Source organism: Canis lupus, chromosome 9, assembly GCF_003254725.2.
Source record: "Canis lupus dingo isolate Sandy chromosome 9, ASM325472v2, whole genome shotgun sequence".
Taxonomy (NCBI): Eukaryota; Metazoa; Chordata; class Mammalia; order Carnivora; family Canidae; genus Canis; species Canis lupus.
The window spans coordinates 59,477,209-59,493,477 of record NC_064251.1 but is presented as its reverse complement, the minus strand read 5'-3'; the positions used below and the strand labels follow the sequence as shown (position 1 = coordinate 59,493,477).

Below are 16,269 nucleotides of genomic sequence, written 5' to 3'. Positions count from 1 at the left end.
GAGGTAGTGAGGTCCCCATCCCTGGAGATCCATTCAAAGGCTAAGTGGCCCTGCAGAAACCTCCTGAAAGCCTGAGGTTTCAGTGGTGGACAGATTCCAAGTTGACCTTCAGAGATAGGCCCAAAAATGCAGCCAAATACTCAACCCTTGGAAGCAACTCATCCTCTTCCTTCACTCCAGCTTTGTTGCCACTTCCTCCTAAAAAGCTTCTCTAGATCTGACTAGTCCAATCCCTTTATTCTCTCCCTCATCATTATAACCCAGTGCTGAGCACAGAGCCTGAACACAATAAATAATTGCTAAGTGGGTGAAAGGATGAATAAAACAAATCAGACTTTTCTACTTAGTAACTGTGACCTTGGGCTAAGTGTTACTTCTAAGCCTCAATGTCCTGGTTTCTAAGGGGAGGAAGGGAAAATAATGATAGTGGCTATTTCACAGGATCTTTATGAGAATTAACATCATGCATGCAAAGCCATTAATATAAGGCTTGGCCTGATAAATGGGATATTAAAGAGCTATCCTAATTCCCATTCACCTCTCTGAAAATGCTCCTTGGGAAGCGTTAACTACCATGAAACTGAGAAAAGTGAGGGAAATGACAATGTACTGAGACCCCAGCCACTGTCCTAAACATACAGAGTCCTATGAGGTAGGCACCTACCATGTGTCCGGCAACTACTATGGGACCTTTTCCCTATAGTGTCCCCCACACTCTAACAATCCTGAGAAGTCAGTACTTTCCCCCGGTTTACAAATGAGGAAACAGGCTCAGAAAGACAAATGGAAAAGATTCTCATCGTGGGCAGGACTCCTGACAGAAGTGCTGGAAAGGAGGAAAATATTTAAGGATGAGGAGGGATCTTCAGGGGAGTAGTCCTGAGGCCACAGGCAGACAGAGGAACAGAACAAAACAGGGGTACAGTTAAGAACAAAGCAGGTTTGAGCCCCATCGTGAGGGCTTTGCCCAGTGGTGGTGGAGACAGACACTAATCAGATCAAATAACCACACAAACCCATGGGTGCACATAAGTTCCGCGAGTGAGAACACACCTAGAAGTTCCTTGTGCTGTGGGGATGTGTGATAGGGGGATGTGTGTTCATTTTGGTTGGGGGTGAAGATGAGGGGAAGCTTTCTGGGATATGAAACATTGAAATAAGATGGGAAGGATGAGTAGGAGTGAGTAAGACAGCAGAGAGAATTTCAGGAGGAAGGAACAGCATATGCAAAGGTCCCAAGGCCAAGTGGGAACTGAGAGAATCCATTTGTGATGTGCCTGCTGAGGGAAAGAGGAGTTGGAGAGAAGGGTGAAAAGGAAGAAAGCAGAGATGATGGGGCCATGTTGTGGAACAGCCAGCACAGGGCAGAGTCTGGGGCAATTTCTTCTGTGGAAGAAATTCCAGATCCCAGCCAGAGAGTCAGAGCCAGGCTGCATGAGGACAAAGGTCTGGGAAACGGAACCTCTGTGAAGTTCTGTGTAAGTCCTTTTTGTCTATTATTTGAATAGACAGGACACACATTACAAAATTCCCAATGCAAAAAAAAGTATTCAATGAAAAGTAAAGCTTTCTCCTTACTCTGTTTCCTAACAGTTTCTTCCCTTCTGAGCAGTAACCACCATACTGGTTTATTGTGTGTCCATTCACAGGTATTCTATGCACATAAGAACACACACCAGGGGTACCTGGGTGGCTCAGTTGGTTAAGTTTCTGCCTTCTACTCAGGTCAGGATCCCAGGGTCTTAGGATCAAGCCCTGCATCCTCTGGCTTCTGGCTCAGCAGGGAATATGCTTCTTCCTCTGCCCCTCCCCCTACTCATGCTTGAGTGCGCTCTCTCTCTCAAATAAATAAAATCTTTTTTTAAAAAAGCATACACACACCCCATATTTATTTTTTTATACTAACCCAGCCCTGGTTTTGACATGTCCCCAGATTTCTAGTCATGAAAGAAGCTAATTTGTACTGAACACCTGCTGCACATGACTTGTTAATGCAGCTCAGAGTTAGAGGGTACCAGACATTGTGCTAGGGTAGTAGTTCTCAAACTATAAATCCTTTGGAGGGCTTGTTAAAGCACAGATTTCTGGGCAGCCGCGGTGGCGCAGCGGTTTAGCGCCGCCTGCAGCCCAGGGTGTGATCCTGGAGACCCTGGATCAAGTCCCACATCAAGCTCTCTGTATGATGCCTGCTTCTCCCTCTGCCTGTGTCTCTGCCTCTCTCTCTCTCTCTCTCTCTCTCTCTATGAATAAATAAATAAAATCTTAAAAAAACACACACACAGATTTCTGGGCCCCATCCCCTAGAGTTTCTGCTTCCTGAGATCTGGGGTAGAGCCTAAGAATTTGCATTTCTAAGTTTCCAGGTGGTGCTGAGGTGCTGAGGCTGCTGGTCCTGGAACCACACTTCAAGACTACTCAGCTAGCATTTTCATGCACGAGGGATGTGCACTGTTGACTTACATCTCTCCCACAAGGGAAGGCATAAAAGACACAAGGAAACACACATACCAGAAAGTTTCATAGAGTGATAAATTCTAAGAAGAAAATGAACAGGGGAAGGAATATGCATTAGGGGGGATGTGCTTGAGAGTAGCAGTAACGTAGAGCATCTGGGGCACAATTGAAGGTTCTTTTTTTGAGCAGTTGAAGTTTACAAGGGCAGGTAAACAGACACGGGTGGGAACTGTCATGGGATCAGGGGATGGTCACCTACAGAGTCAGTGCTGAGAGGTCAGAGAAGGCCAGCTGGCACCCTGGGGTGCAGAGGTAGAAGGACCTGCAAAGTGACTGCGAAGGAGCCCAGCAAAAGGTAACACGGGGAAACCAAGAGAGGAGAGGGTTTGAGAAGGAGGCATGAACAAGAGCTGTTGATTCTGGAAGAGTAAAGAGGTGCCGCCTTGGGTGTGGTTGCAGGAGCTCCCGAGGACCTCAACAAAGGACCTCAACAAGCCACCTCCCAAGCGAGACGGTCCTGGAGCGAGGGGATGGGCAGGGAACCTGAGTGACGACCGGAGGCGGCTTCTTTTCAAAATTTTTCTGCCTGGGAACAGAAGAAATGAAGCGCTCCCTCCTGAGGATGGGAGGCGGGAGTTTGAACGGCAGGAGCTACTGGAGTTTAGCCGGGAGGCGACGGGAGGAATTTTGGAGGGAAGAGGAAAAGAAACAAGCGCGAGAGGGGGGTCTGAGCCGTCAGGGAAGCAGAGCCGGCGGGGTCTGGCTGTTGGGAGAGCTCAAGGGCTCGCAGGCCCTGGAAACGTCACTCGTCTGAACTTCACAACCATTCCAAAAGGAAAGCACTATTTCCCCCACTTTCCAGGTGAGGAAACTGAGGCTCAAAGAGGCGAAGGGACACGCCCAAGGACGCACCTCTCCTAGAACCGGACTCTGGGTCGGAACAAGACCCTTTTCGGTGTCCTCGCAGGGATGCCCTTCGGGGAGCCGCCCAATGGCGGGAGGCCCCCTCCAGCCTGGCTCCGCCCCCGGCCGCGCGGGAGGGGGCGCCGGGCGGGGGGCGCGCCGCGCGGGCTCTGCAGGCTGCCGCGCCGAGCTCGCAGTGCTGCCCGCGCCGCCCGGCCTCCGCGCTCAGCTGTGCGTGTGCCCACCGTGCGCATCCCGCCATGGCCGTGGCCGCGCTCCCGCCCCGGCCCCGGCCCCGGCCCCGGCCCCGGCCCCTGCTGCTGCTGCTGCTGCCGCCAGTGCTGCTGCTGCTGCTGCTGCCGCCGCGCGCCGGCCGGGTGCGCGCTGACAGTAAGGTACGGCGCGGCTCTCCCACCCGGGCTCAGCGCCGCGGGGAGCCGGGCGCGAGGGGGCGCTGTGGCGGGGGTGCGGACCCCGTAGGGTGTGGGGCCAGGAGCCGAGGAGCGGGAGAGGGGAGACCCGACGGGCTCAGCACAGAAGCCACTCGAGGCCACCACGCAGGGAGAGGAGCGCGTGGTGGAAGGAGCAATGGAGACGCTAGGGGCACTTGGGACTGTGGTCTCAGGAAGGCTCTGGGACCTAGGCCAGTGCAGAGAGGAGATCAGCACTGAGTCCCAGGGCCAGGAAGTCGGGACCCTGGGAGTTTGGAGGGGATGCAGACAAGAGATGCAGCCCCTACCCTAGGGAAGCGATTCCCTGGAGCGCTGGGCAGGGGCAGTGTGGAAATCTGGCTCAAAGCTTCCATGGGACGCTGCCCCATATGGGGCAGACCCCTGGGTAACTGCTACCCATGGACTCCCAGGTTTGCAACAGACCCTAAGCCAAGGCTTTCGGGCCATGCTGAGGACCCAGAGTTCCCACCCAATAAACCTAGTGCGCTGACCACTCGCCTGGCCTCTGGTAGTCCTGCCAGGGATCTCATGCACCCTCTGGAGGTCACTGCGTTTCCAGAAGGGACCTGAGCTCTTCTCAGTTGCAGCTAAAAGGATCTGCTCCGGTGTCAAGCAGCCCTGAATTCAGATCTCCACTCTACCTCTCAGCTGGGTGACCTTGGGCCTTTATCTCTCCCTTTACTCATTTGTAAATATGTAATAGTCTCCCTTTACTCATTTGTAAATATGGGAATAATAATAGTTCCCACTTCCTGCAGTTGGTGATCTTTACCTAGGTAATGCCTGGAAAATGTTTAGCACCACACCTGGTACCTAGTCAGTGCCCAATAAATCATGCTGTAGGTATGAAATCTTACTAGGGGAACCCAAAATAGCTGGTCAGAGAAGGGACCCTTTGAGGGTGTTCTGGAAATGACCCAGTAAGGACGAGAAGGGGACTGGGAATGAATGAGGGGCAGGAATAAGGTAGAACCCTGCTTGTGGAGCATAGGAGCAAAAGAGTGGCTTTTCTTGATGTCTCTCCCGCCTCTTACCTGGGTAGAAGGTGAGGCTGCACTGTCTGCAGGCAAGGTAAAGGGCAGAAGTCACTAGCCACATGGTAAGTATGTGAGCACTGGGCACCCACAGACCCACATCCTGAAGATCCAGCTCTGGGTATGAGCTGCAGGCGAGCTGCAGTCCTGACCATGTGCTCCATAGACAAGAAGGGAATGAGTATCATTCCTATTTTACAGATGTGGGAAATAGGGTGTATAGAGAAGTCACTAGCTTGTGGTTCAAAAAACTTGGGTTCTGGCCCTTTGTTGTTCTTTGGTTGTGTGACCTTGGGCAAGTCACTACCTGCCTCTTGGCGTCACCCCATCTGAAAATGTCTGCCAACTTCCTTTCTGTGCAGGACCTTCTTGGATTCCTTGACCTAGCTCAGGTTGGGGAAGAGTGAGCAAAAAACCCCACATAACCTGATCAATGCTTTGCCCCTCCCATTTCTCTGGCTGGGAGTACTCTTTGGTCCTGGGCATCCTCTGAGCCATGCAGAGGGCTGTAGAGCCTGTGGGGGAGGGCTAGCACTCAAAACAAAGCAAAGACAAAGAAAACCGAATACCCTGTTTATGTAGTGAGTCAGCCAAACACTTGCTAGGGGGTGTGTGTGTGTGTGTGTGTGTGTGTATTTAGTTGTCCCAGGGCAAGCTTGAGCTGGTGGGGTAGGGAGGCATACCCTAGAGTCTGGAGGATGGAGCAGCTGGGGGACACAGCACAGCTCTCCTTCAGACACCTCCCACCCCACACCACTTCAGCCAGCTGGGAAAAATAAAAATCAAGTGATGGGTGAATTTACTCTGCATTCCTCAGCACAGCCGGTCTCCTGCTGGCTCTACAGGGAGAGCTGTTTTCATAATCACCCTCTCCCTCCCCCATAACCATCCTTCCTCTCCAAGCCTGTCCAATTTGGGGGTGGGGGAGGGGGAGAGCCCTACAAGGGCTGGGACTTGTAGTCTATCTTATCTAGGGCCCTAAAGGGTTACGTTGGCCCTTTCCTCAGGCTTCCTACTCCTGGGAGGTCCAATCCCCCCTCTTGCCCCATACTTTCACGGGTAAAGGGGCACTCAACCCCAGTACTCACCACAGAACTCTGTGGTCTCAGGCAGCTTCTCGCTCAGTATGTTTCAACTTCGTGTTTATAGCAAGGTCTCCTAAACAGGACTTGGAGTTTTCATCTAGGGAAGTGCTTGTCCAGCAATGGGAATGGGAGAGGGGGTTCACAGATTCCTTGGCCCCTCTGAGGGACTGCCCAGCTTGGAATTTGGGATGGACAGACAGGTAACTACATGAATCCCAGGCATGGCACCTGGTAGCTTGCTTTCTGCTGTATGTCCTTGGAATATGGCTGAGAATTCCCTATTGCTACTTCAGTTTCCCCATTGGTGCCTCACTTCCTCCATGCATCCAGATGGGGGAAGGGGGTCTTTGGTCATCCCTGCCACTGACCAGGGGCCCAAGGACAGAGGAAAGGCCAAGGCTTGTGGGAACTGGGCCAGGGGAGTGGAGAGGCTGAAGCAGGCAGGCAGAGGTATTGTAGGCTGGATCAGATGTTCTAGGCCAAGCTGGCCCTGGGGGTTAGGTGTCGCTGCGCCTCCACTCTGGGAGTTTCCGCCTGTAGCTATAATTGAAAACAGGCTCAGGGCAGACAGGGGATACAAATGATGAAGTCCTCCTTCTGTACAGAGAGCATAGGGCCTGGGCAGGCCCTGCAGGGTCTCTCCACAGGGAAATTCTTGCCTCAACATTCCCGTTGGCTGGGGCACCCAGAACAAAGTACTGAGAAACACCCTCTGTGCCAAGCGCCATGCCCAGCACTTAAATCCAGAATCTTACACAACCCTGCTGCCAACACTCTGAGGCTTCAGTGGTTTCCCCCCCACCCCCCGCCCACCCCTTCCATTTGACAGGCTTGAACACTGAAGGTCAAAAGAGTCAAATGGAGGAGTTTGGAGAAACCTGGAATCTCAGCTTTCAGTGGGCATCCAGATAGCCTGTGTAAACCAGAGAGTGCGAGTTAAGAAGTGTGGGTTAAGGCCAGGGTACCTGCATTTTCCACGTGCATTCCAGGTCATTCCAAGGTACATCCCCCAGTTGAGAACTCATGGAGTTACAGGGAGCCATGGAGCAAGAAAGTAACAGATCACCAAAGAGGAGCTTTTGAGAGGTTAAACTGGCAGAGAGGTGACTCCTGTCTCCCTAGAAGCAGTTAATGTGGTCTGAACTCAAGCTGTGGTCATGAAATGGAGAGCCAGAGATAGAGATGGGGGATATTTAGGATAAAGAAATGGAAGAACATGACTAAGGGTTTTTCCAGTGTAAAAAGAAGGCTCAGAGATCTGGGTTGGGTGGGAGGGTAGATGGACATCAGTTGAGAAAAGATGCTGGTTCCAGTTTTGGATGGCTTAAGTTTAGGGGTCCTGTGCCATCCAAGGAGGTGTCCAGCTGGCAGTGGGCTCTAGGAGAGGTCTTTGCCTGCAGGAAGATATGGAAACTGGCTCTTAGTAAGTCTGGGTAGACCACGAGAGAAGAGGGAAGACTCCACCTCAGAGTGACACAATTTGAATCTGCTCATTTCTAGAATATTTCACTACTTGAGCCCCCCTCTTCCCACTGTGGCCAGCTTTATCCATCTCTCTTCAGAAAAATCTGAAGTATGCCCTCCTGCCATCTCATTGTAGGATTTCCTTGCAAATACCTAGAGATGTTTTTAAGCTCGAACCACCTGCCCTTCTGGGGTCTTTGACAGAAGTGTGTGCTAAGTGAGGCTGTAGAGAGAGGTGGGGGCGCTAAGGCAGGGACTTTCCTGCTTCCCAACAGCTCCAGCCCTTATGCCCAGGGCAGGGTAGGCCAGGCCCAGTGGGAGCCCCAGGCCCTATACTGTCCCCTGTGACCCAACCCAAGGCCCTCTTCTTCATCACACTTCAGTTGTTGGAGAAGCCCTCACTGCTAATGATGGGGAGTCATGGAAGGAGCAGCAAGTAAACCAAATTTTTGGAGTCAAGCCGTTCATAGTGACCCTAGGCAAACCTCTAATCTTCTCAGATGCTCAGACTTCTCCTCTTTAAGATGGCATTGTGATGAGAGGAAGGAGAGATAGAAAATGACATGCTGACATGAGGGAGGGGTTTTGGCGGCCACTCAGATGGCAGTTACTTTGTGCCAGGTTTGGTGCCAGGTGCTCTGCATGTACTGACTCATTTCAGCCTCAGGACAAGCTTATGAGGCAAACATCCTCCCCATTTTACAGAGGAGGATGCAGAGACTCAGAAGTGTCAAAGCCGTGCAGGGGAAGGGAGCTGCTGGGGTTTGAGTCTGGGCCTGGATCCACATCACAGTGCTTTGCTGCCTCCAGTCAGGCACCAGAGGCTCTAGTAATCACCAGAGGAAGGGCCTTGCATGGGATCCTGGCAGCTTGGGCTGGGAACAGAGGCCCTCTTCTAGCTCCTGGCCAGTGTCAGGGCCTTGGCTGCCCTCTCTTCGGACATAGCACCTCATCTGAGGACAGAAAGAATGTTGCAGGCTGATATGGAGGCTGCTGCTGGTGAGGGTGGACGCTAGGATGATCAATGGGTCCCCAGGAGGAGGCCTCTGTGACCCAGCCACACAGAGCACAACCATATCTGCCTGCTGGGGGAGCGGTGACAAGAGGTCCACGTCAGAACTGGAAAGAGGGTCCAGGAGTCTCAAAGAGAAGGCAGGCATGAGGCATTGGCCCCAACATCTAAGGAATATGTGGGACCCCTAGCCTTGCTGTCAGCAGTCACAGGCAGGAGAGAATCACCCTGTAGTGTCAGCGTATACCCCACCCACAGAGGGCCCAGGACAAAGCTTCCACCCATAGCTTCCTCCTTCTCCACCTTCTTCATCCCCCAGGAGAATGGAAGTCTACCCACACTGGGCTCTAATCCCCTCAAACAAGTCATCTGATGGCTCCAAGGCTCAGTGGTCTTGTCTGTAGGACACTGCTAAGAGTATCTACCACTTCATCCACATGGAGAAACGAGCCCATAAACAACCCCCTTTCAGGAACATTGTTAGTAATAATAACAGCTACAATATACACACTATGCTGTGGACTCCTGGCACTGGACCGAGCGTATTCCTGGTATCCTGTCTCTCATTCCTCACACAGTCCTTTGTTGGGTAGACACTAGTGGTAGCCTCCTTTTATAGATGAAGAAACTGAGGCACAGAGTAAGTAATCTGCTCAAGACACATAGCTGTAGGTGGCCCATGGCCGTGAGCCTAACCACTGCCCCATGCTTCCCAAGCACATTGTGAGTTCTCAGTAGGTGTCTCCTCCAGCACTCTGTGCCCCAGGCTTGCCTCCTCCATCCACCATCTATCCACGAAGCAGCCCAAGTGAGCTTCCAGTAATGCAGCTCTGAGCCTGGCTCTCACCTGCTTAAAGCCCTTCCATGACTCCCCAGTGTTTTCAGGAAGAAGCCAAGATCCTCAGCCAGCTGTCAGTGTTCTCCATGAGCTGGTCTCTGCCACCCCTAGCCTAACCTCCTGCCACCCTAGGGTCCCCGCAAGCACCAGCCAGAGCAAACCTCTTCCAGGCCCCCAAGTGTCATGCCCCTTTTCATCTTTTTTTTTTTTTAAGATTTATTTATTCATGAGACACAGAGAGAGAGAGAGAGAGAGGCAGAGACACAGGCAGAGGGAGAGGGAGAAGCAAGCTCCATGCAGGGAGCCCGATGTGAGACTCGATCCTGGGTCTCCAGGATCAGGCCCTGGCTGAAGGTGGCGCTAAACCACTGAGCCACCCAGGCTGCCCCCTTTTAATCTTTACTTATCTGATTTGCCCTCTCTGGAATGTCCTTCTTCTTAGAGACGTCCCCCAAGGGTGCCCTCCCAGAGAAGTTTGTATGGGTGTCTTCCTCTGTGCTCTCAGAGTCCACTCTGCTGGCTTCTCCCATAGCAGATCTGCTCAAGGATGTACCTCAACCTCGGATTCCCTGCGTGGAGCCTGCTTCTCCCTCTGCCTGTAGCTCTGCCTCTCCTCTCTCTGTGTCTCTCATGAATAGATAAATAAAATATTTTTTTAAAAAAAAAGAATGTACCTCAATCTATTTCTTCTGTACTTCCAGCTGTCACCCAGGATCCAACAGAGGCAAGAGGCTCAAACAGGTGTCTGACAGCTCAGAACAGAAATGGAGTACCTATGGCCCCTTCCCCAGAGGATCCTGGGACACTCCAGGGCACTGGGATTGGCAGAAAGCCTGACGGAGCCATGAATTCACCTGAATTCCTCTGGCTCCAGTGCAAGCTGAGTACCCGTGAGGCCTGGGTGTTTGTTGCTTGAGCCATGAAGAGCTGTATCCCCAGAGCCTGGAGCCCAGGATGGGCTGGCTGAGCCAGCTAGGGGAGTGGCACTACCATCTCACAGCTACTCGCTCAGGCCGCAGACGCCATGCTCTTAGCCCTGTGCTCTAGCATGTCTGCAAAATGCAGGCTCATTGATCCAACATATATTTTCAGGGCAACTATTATGGGCCAGGCAGGCACCATTCTGTGGTACAGGAGAGAACTAGACAAAGTCCCTGTCGCCAATGGTTCCTTCAGTAGAATAAGGGAAAAATAAGCAAACACAGATATAATACTTCAGATGGCAGACACCTGGGTGGCTCCGTGGTTGAGCATCTGCCTTCAGCTCAGGTCATGATCCCGGGGTCCTGGGATCGAGTCCCACATCGGGCTCCCTGCAGGGAGCCTGCTTCTCCTTTTTTTTTTTTTTTTTTTTGAGCCTGCTTCTCCTCTGACAATGTCTCTGCCTCTCCCTATGTGTCTCTCATGAATAAATAAGTAAAATCTTTTTTAAAAAACTCAGATAATAATAGATATAATAAGGAAAAGCAAAGCCACCAGATAAGGGGACAAAGAGTAAGGGGAAGGGAGTAGTCTAGAAAGGCTTCTCAGAGGAGGTGCTGTGTGAGTAACATGAGGGGATGAGCCAAGAGAATATCAGGGGGTTAAGGGTTTCAGAATAAGGGTACCACATCTGCAAAGGTCCTGAGGCTGGAGTGGAGTGACCCAAAGGAAGGAAAGGGTGGCATGAGAAGGATTTGGGGGAGGCACTCAGCTCACATACGCTGTGAAGGCCAGGGTAAGGACTTTGGAGGTAACTAGGCCCCTGCATACACAGGTATTATTAAAGGGTGTGATGCATATGAAAACTGGGATGTAATAGATGCCAAATGAAAGGTCTTCATTCATATCTTTTACTATCATGATAAACTACACATAACGTTTACCGTTTTAACCGTGTTGAAGTGCACAATCCAGTGGCACTTAGTACATTCACCATGTGTGCAACCATTACCATTACTTAGTTCCAGAACATTTTCATCACTCCAAAAGGAAACCCCATGCCCATGAAGCAGTCACTCCCCATTTTCCCCCTCCCAAGTCCTGGCAACCACGAATCTGCTTTCTGTCTGTGGATTTGCCTATTCTGGATATGAATAAATGGAGTCATATAACATGTGGCCTTTTTTTTTTTTAAACATGTGGCCTTTTGTCTCTGGCTTCTTTTTTTTTAATTTTTATTTATTTATGATAGTCACACAGAGAGATAGGGAGAGACTGAGAGAGGCAGAGACACAGGCAGAGGGAGAAGCAGGCTCCATGCACCAGGAGCCTGACGTGGGATCCGATCCCGGGTCTCCAGGATCGCGCCCTGGGCCAAAGGCAGGCGCCAAACCGCTGTGCCACCCAGGGATCCCATTGTCTCTGGCTTCTGTCACTCAGTGTCATGTTGTCAAGGTTCATTTGTGTTGTAGCATGTGTCAGTACTCTGTTCTTTTTCGTGACTCAGTAATATTCCATTGTAGGGATACACCACCTCTGTTTATCGATCAGTTGATGGACATTTGGGTTGGTTCCACCTGTGACTACTGTGAATTATTCTCCTTTGAATATTCACGTACAAGTCTTTGAATACCTGTCTTCACTTCTAGGTAGAACTATTAGGTCCTATGGTAATTGGTAATTCCCTGGTTGTGTTTTTTATGATTTTTAAAAAGATTTTATTTATTTATTTGACAAAGAGAGAGTGAACACGAGCAGGGTCAGGTGATAGAGAGAGAGAGAGAAGCAGACTTCCCGCTGAGCAGGGAATCCCATTGCAGGGCTTCATCCCAGGACCCTGGGATCATGACCTGAGCTGAAAGCAGGACGCTCAACCCACTGAGCCACCCAGGCACCCCTAAGATTTTTTTTAAGCTTTCTTTTATTTTATTTATTTATTTATTTATTTATTTATTTATTTATTTATTTATGACACACACACACACAGAGAGAGAGAGAGACAGAGACAGAGACACAGGCAGAGGGAGAAGCAGGCTTCATGCAGGGAGCCCGACGTGAGACTTGATCCTGGGTCTCCAGGATCACGCCCTGGGCCAAAGGTGGCGCTAAACCGCTGAGCCACTCGGGCTGCCCGATTTTTTTTCTAAGTAGGCTTCCCACTCCACGTGGTACTCACAGATCTTAGTTCAAAAGTTGGGATCCGGGATTTCTGGGTGGCGCAGCGGTTTGGCGCCTGCCTTTGGCCCAGGGGCATGATCCTGGAGACCTGAGATCAAATCCCACATCGGGCTCCCGGTGCATGGAGCCTGCTTCTCCCTCCTCCTGTGTCTCTGCCTCTCTCTCTCTCTCTCTGTGTGTGACTATCATAAAAAAAAAAAAAAAAAAAAAAAAAAAAGTTGGGATCCTCAACCAACTGAGCCAGCCAGGGGCCCCTGAAACATTTTTTAAGTTTTTTAAGTAATCTCTCGGGCACCTGGGTGGCTCAGTGTTTGAGCATCTGTCTTTGGCTTGGGTCGTGATCCCGGGGACCTGGGATTGAGTCCTGCCTCAGGCTCCCCACAGGGAGCCTGCTTCTTCCTCTGCCTATGTTTCTACCATTCTCTCTGTGTTTCTCATGAATAAATAAATAAAATCTTGAAAGAAAGAGAGAAAGGAAGAAGAAGAAGAAAGAAAGAAAGAAAGAAAGAAAGAAAGAAAGAAAGAAAGAAAGAAAGAAAGAAAGAAATCTATTCGCCCAATGTGGGACTCAAAGTCACAACCCTGAGATCAAGAGTTGCATGCTGGGCAGCCCAGGTGGCTCAGCGGTTTAGCGCTGCCCTCAGCCCAGGGTGTGATCCTGGAGACCTGGAATCGAGTCCCACGTCAGGCTCACTGAATGGAGCCTGCTTCTCCCTCTGCCTGTGTCTCTGTCTCTGTCTCTCTCTCTCTCTCATGAATAAATAAATAAAATATTTTTTAAAAAAAGAAAAAAATTAAAAAATAAAGAGTTGCATGCTCTACCAACTGAGCCAACCAGGCGCCCCAATTCTATGTTTAAGTACTGAGGAATAGCCAGTGGTTTTTTGAGGTGGTCAATAATATCTGCATTAGTATTATTACCTTAAAGCTACTGCACTCTATTTCCTCGAAAGGGCTGCTAGCCCCTCAGCTGTCTGTAACCCTGTCAACCAAGGCCAGTGACTTTATTTATTTATTTATTTATTTATTTATTTATTTATTTATTTTTTTAATTTTATGATAGTCACAGAGAGAGAGAGAGAGAGGCGCAGAGACACAGGCAGAGGGAGAAGCAGGCTCCATGCACCGGGAGCCTGATGTGGGATTCGATCCCGGGTCTCCAGGATCACGCCCTGGGCCAAAGGCAGGCGCCAAACCGCTGCGCCACCCAGGGATCCCGGCCAGTGACTTTAGATTCTGCTGCCTGTCCCCTCTGGCTCCTTCTCTACCCTCTTCCTCACCACAGCACTGGCCTTTGGCTCACCTGAGTCCCTTTTGCAGGTGTTTGGTGACACGGAGCAGGTGCGTATGACCTCGGAGGGCTCTGACTGCCGCTGTAAGTGCATCATGCGGCCGCTGAGCAAGGATGCTTGCAGCCGCGTGCGCAGCGGGCAGGCCCGGGTAGAAGATTACTACACTGTGGAGACAGTGAGCTCGGGAACGGACTGCCGCTGCTCCTGCACAGCACCACCCTCCTCGCTCAATCCCTGTGAGAACGAGTGGAAGATGGAGAAGCTCAAGAAGCAGGCACCGGAGCTCCTCAAGGTAGGCTTTGTGCAGGAGGGAAAGGAGGGAACGCCTCCTGGATGAGTACCTAGTATGGGCTTGGTGGCAGGCTGTCCTTCCAACAGAAAATCCACACTCTGGGTAGGTGCCGCTCTTATCCCATTTCACAGGGGAGGAAACAGAGGCTCCCTGAGGGGAAGCCACTTCTTGCTCAAGACTAGCCAGTAGGGCAGCCCCGGTGGCACAGCGGTTTAGGGCTGCCTGCAGCCCGGGGCGTGATCCTGGAGACCCTGGATCAAGTCCCACGTCGGGCTCTCTGCATGGAGCCTGCTTCTCCCTCTGCCTGTGTCTCTGCCTCTCATTCTCTCTCTGTGTTTCTATGAATAAATAAATAAAATCTTTAAAAAAAAAAAAGACTAGCCAGTAAGTGATGGAGGCAGCATTCTTGGGCTAGCTTATGCTGAGCTCTGGCGGATCTGCAAAATGCAGGCTTGTTCATGCAGACTTGTTTTATGTCTACAGAGCACCTCCTACCAGCTAGGCAGGCAGTAGTTCTGGGGACATAGGAGGCAACTAGACAAAGGTCATGCCTTTGGTGGAGTACGGAAAACAGAAAGTAAGCAATAATCTTTTGTCATCAAGTTCACTGTACTGTATTTTACCCAAGCCAGTTCATCTGTTGGTACCTGAAGATAGTATTTTAAATTTTAAAGTTTGTAGCATTTTATTGTTTTTAATGTAATAAGAACATCTAGCATATTCAAGCACCACCTGCATGGCAAATGTTATGGTAAACTCTTTTGACACACCTTTTTCCTCTGAATTCTTAAACCAGTCTGAAATGTGCGATCACTGCTCTCGTTGTATAGGCAAGAAAACTGAGGTTTGGAGAAGTTAGGTAACTAGCCCAAGCTCTCACATAATGGCATGTAGCCTTTGGTCTATACCATACTTTTATATGGATTTTATGCTTACCTTACCCCTAGCCACCTCTATAGGCAGATCAGAAAGAAGCACCACCTCTGGGCAACACAGACCCAGGCCAGGGCCTGCCACTAGGACCCGTGCTTGAATAGGCTTGCGCAGGCTGGATCACAGTCCCACAGCCAGCCAGACACCTTTGTGCAATTCATAACATGCCCAGCTCGGTGCTTGGTGAGGCTGGGATTTGAACCACATCTTGCTGTATCCAAAGCATGTGTTCTAAACCACCTTGTTTTCCTTTCTTCCTTTCTGTAATGGACTAGATGATTCTTGGTGTCTTTTGACAGTATCCTTTTCTTGTAGAATTTCTTCCAAACATATGAGCATCCATTTTGCCTTTTTTGGTATCAAGAACTGTGAAATTGACTGAGATGTCACCCTACTTGTAAGCTAACAAGTTAGCCAGCCAATTTCATGGATGCTGGCAGAAGACACAAGCCTGCTGGGTCAGAGACAAAGGACTTTATTACTCATAGCAGCCGGAGTACCTACATTTTCTTGAGCTGATTCTCCCAGCACCAGTTCCTATAGGGTGACACAGTGAAGACCAGATAGCACCTGCGCACACAGATTGGGGTATTTTTCAGGAGTGGAGCCCCAAGCTCAGAGAATCCGAATTTTTTATAATGGGCACTGAACACGCCTTCCCTACTCTGGAGGGAAACACTCTCTCTCTGTGTTTCAAGGCTGTTCCCTATACAACAAGATGTCCTGGAACAAAGATAGTCAGTGCCTCTGCATGCAAGACATGCAGAAAAGCAAGAGACCCCTGAAAAATTGTCTCCAACATTTGGCTAAAGGTGTTTTATTTTTTAAAAAAAGATTTTACTGATTGATTGATTGATTGATTGATGAGAGAGTGTCCCCAAGCAGTTGAGGGAGGGACCGAGAGAGAGGGAGAAGCAGACTCCCCGCTCAGCAGGGACCCCATTTAGGGACTCAATCCCAGGACTCCAGGATCATGACCTGAGCCAAAGGCAGATGCTTAACTGACTGAGCCACCCAGGTGCCCCTAAAACTGTTTTCTTTAAATTTAACTTTAGTTTTATTTTTATAGCAACTAAATGGATCACAAAACTCTTGAAGTTGGCATAAGTTTGAATTTTAAGCCAAGTTCTCTCTTAACCTTCCAGTTCCTGGACCACACTATCTCCCTGGGGCCTTACTAGGACCCTGCAAACTCTAGGCAGTGAGGCTATAGGTCAGTCTTCAGTTATAGGAAAAAAATCCAGCTTCTGCTCAAGTCCACTTCTCAATAACTAAGTTGTAAGTATAGTTTACACAAGGATACACAAAACCTTTTCATAAATTCTGGCTAATTTAATCCTTGCCACGATCCTTTGGTGAGGGAACTTTTGGTCGCAGCTTGTGGAGGAATCTGAGGCCCAGAGAGGGATTG

At 50.2% G+C, this 16,269-nt stretch overlaps 1 protein-coding gene across 1 annotated transcript in view; it reads left to right on the top strand.

Annotated features, from left to right (window-relative positions):
* Nucleotides 1-3,619: 3,619 nt before the first annotated feature.
* Nucleotides 3,620-16,269, top strand: part of OLFML2A (olfactomedin like 2A) — a 30,996-nt gene continuing 18,346 nt past the window's right edge. The window contains exons 1-2 of the mRNA XM_025475117.3: nucleotides 3,620-3,752; nucleotides 13,662-13,925. Coding sequence (XP_025330902.2) covers nucleotides 13,689-13,925 — 237 coding nt within the window. The 5' untranslated portion in view covers nucleotides 3,620-3,752; nucleotides 13,662-13,688. The remainder of the gene's footprint in view (nucleotides 3,753-13,661; nucleotides 13,926-16,269) is intronic.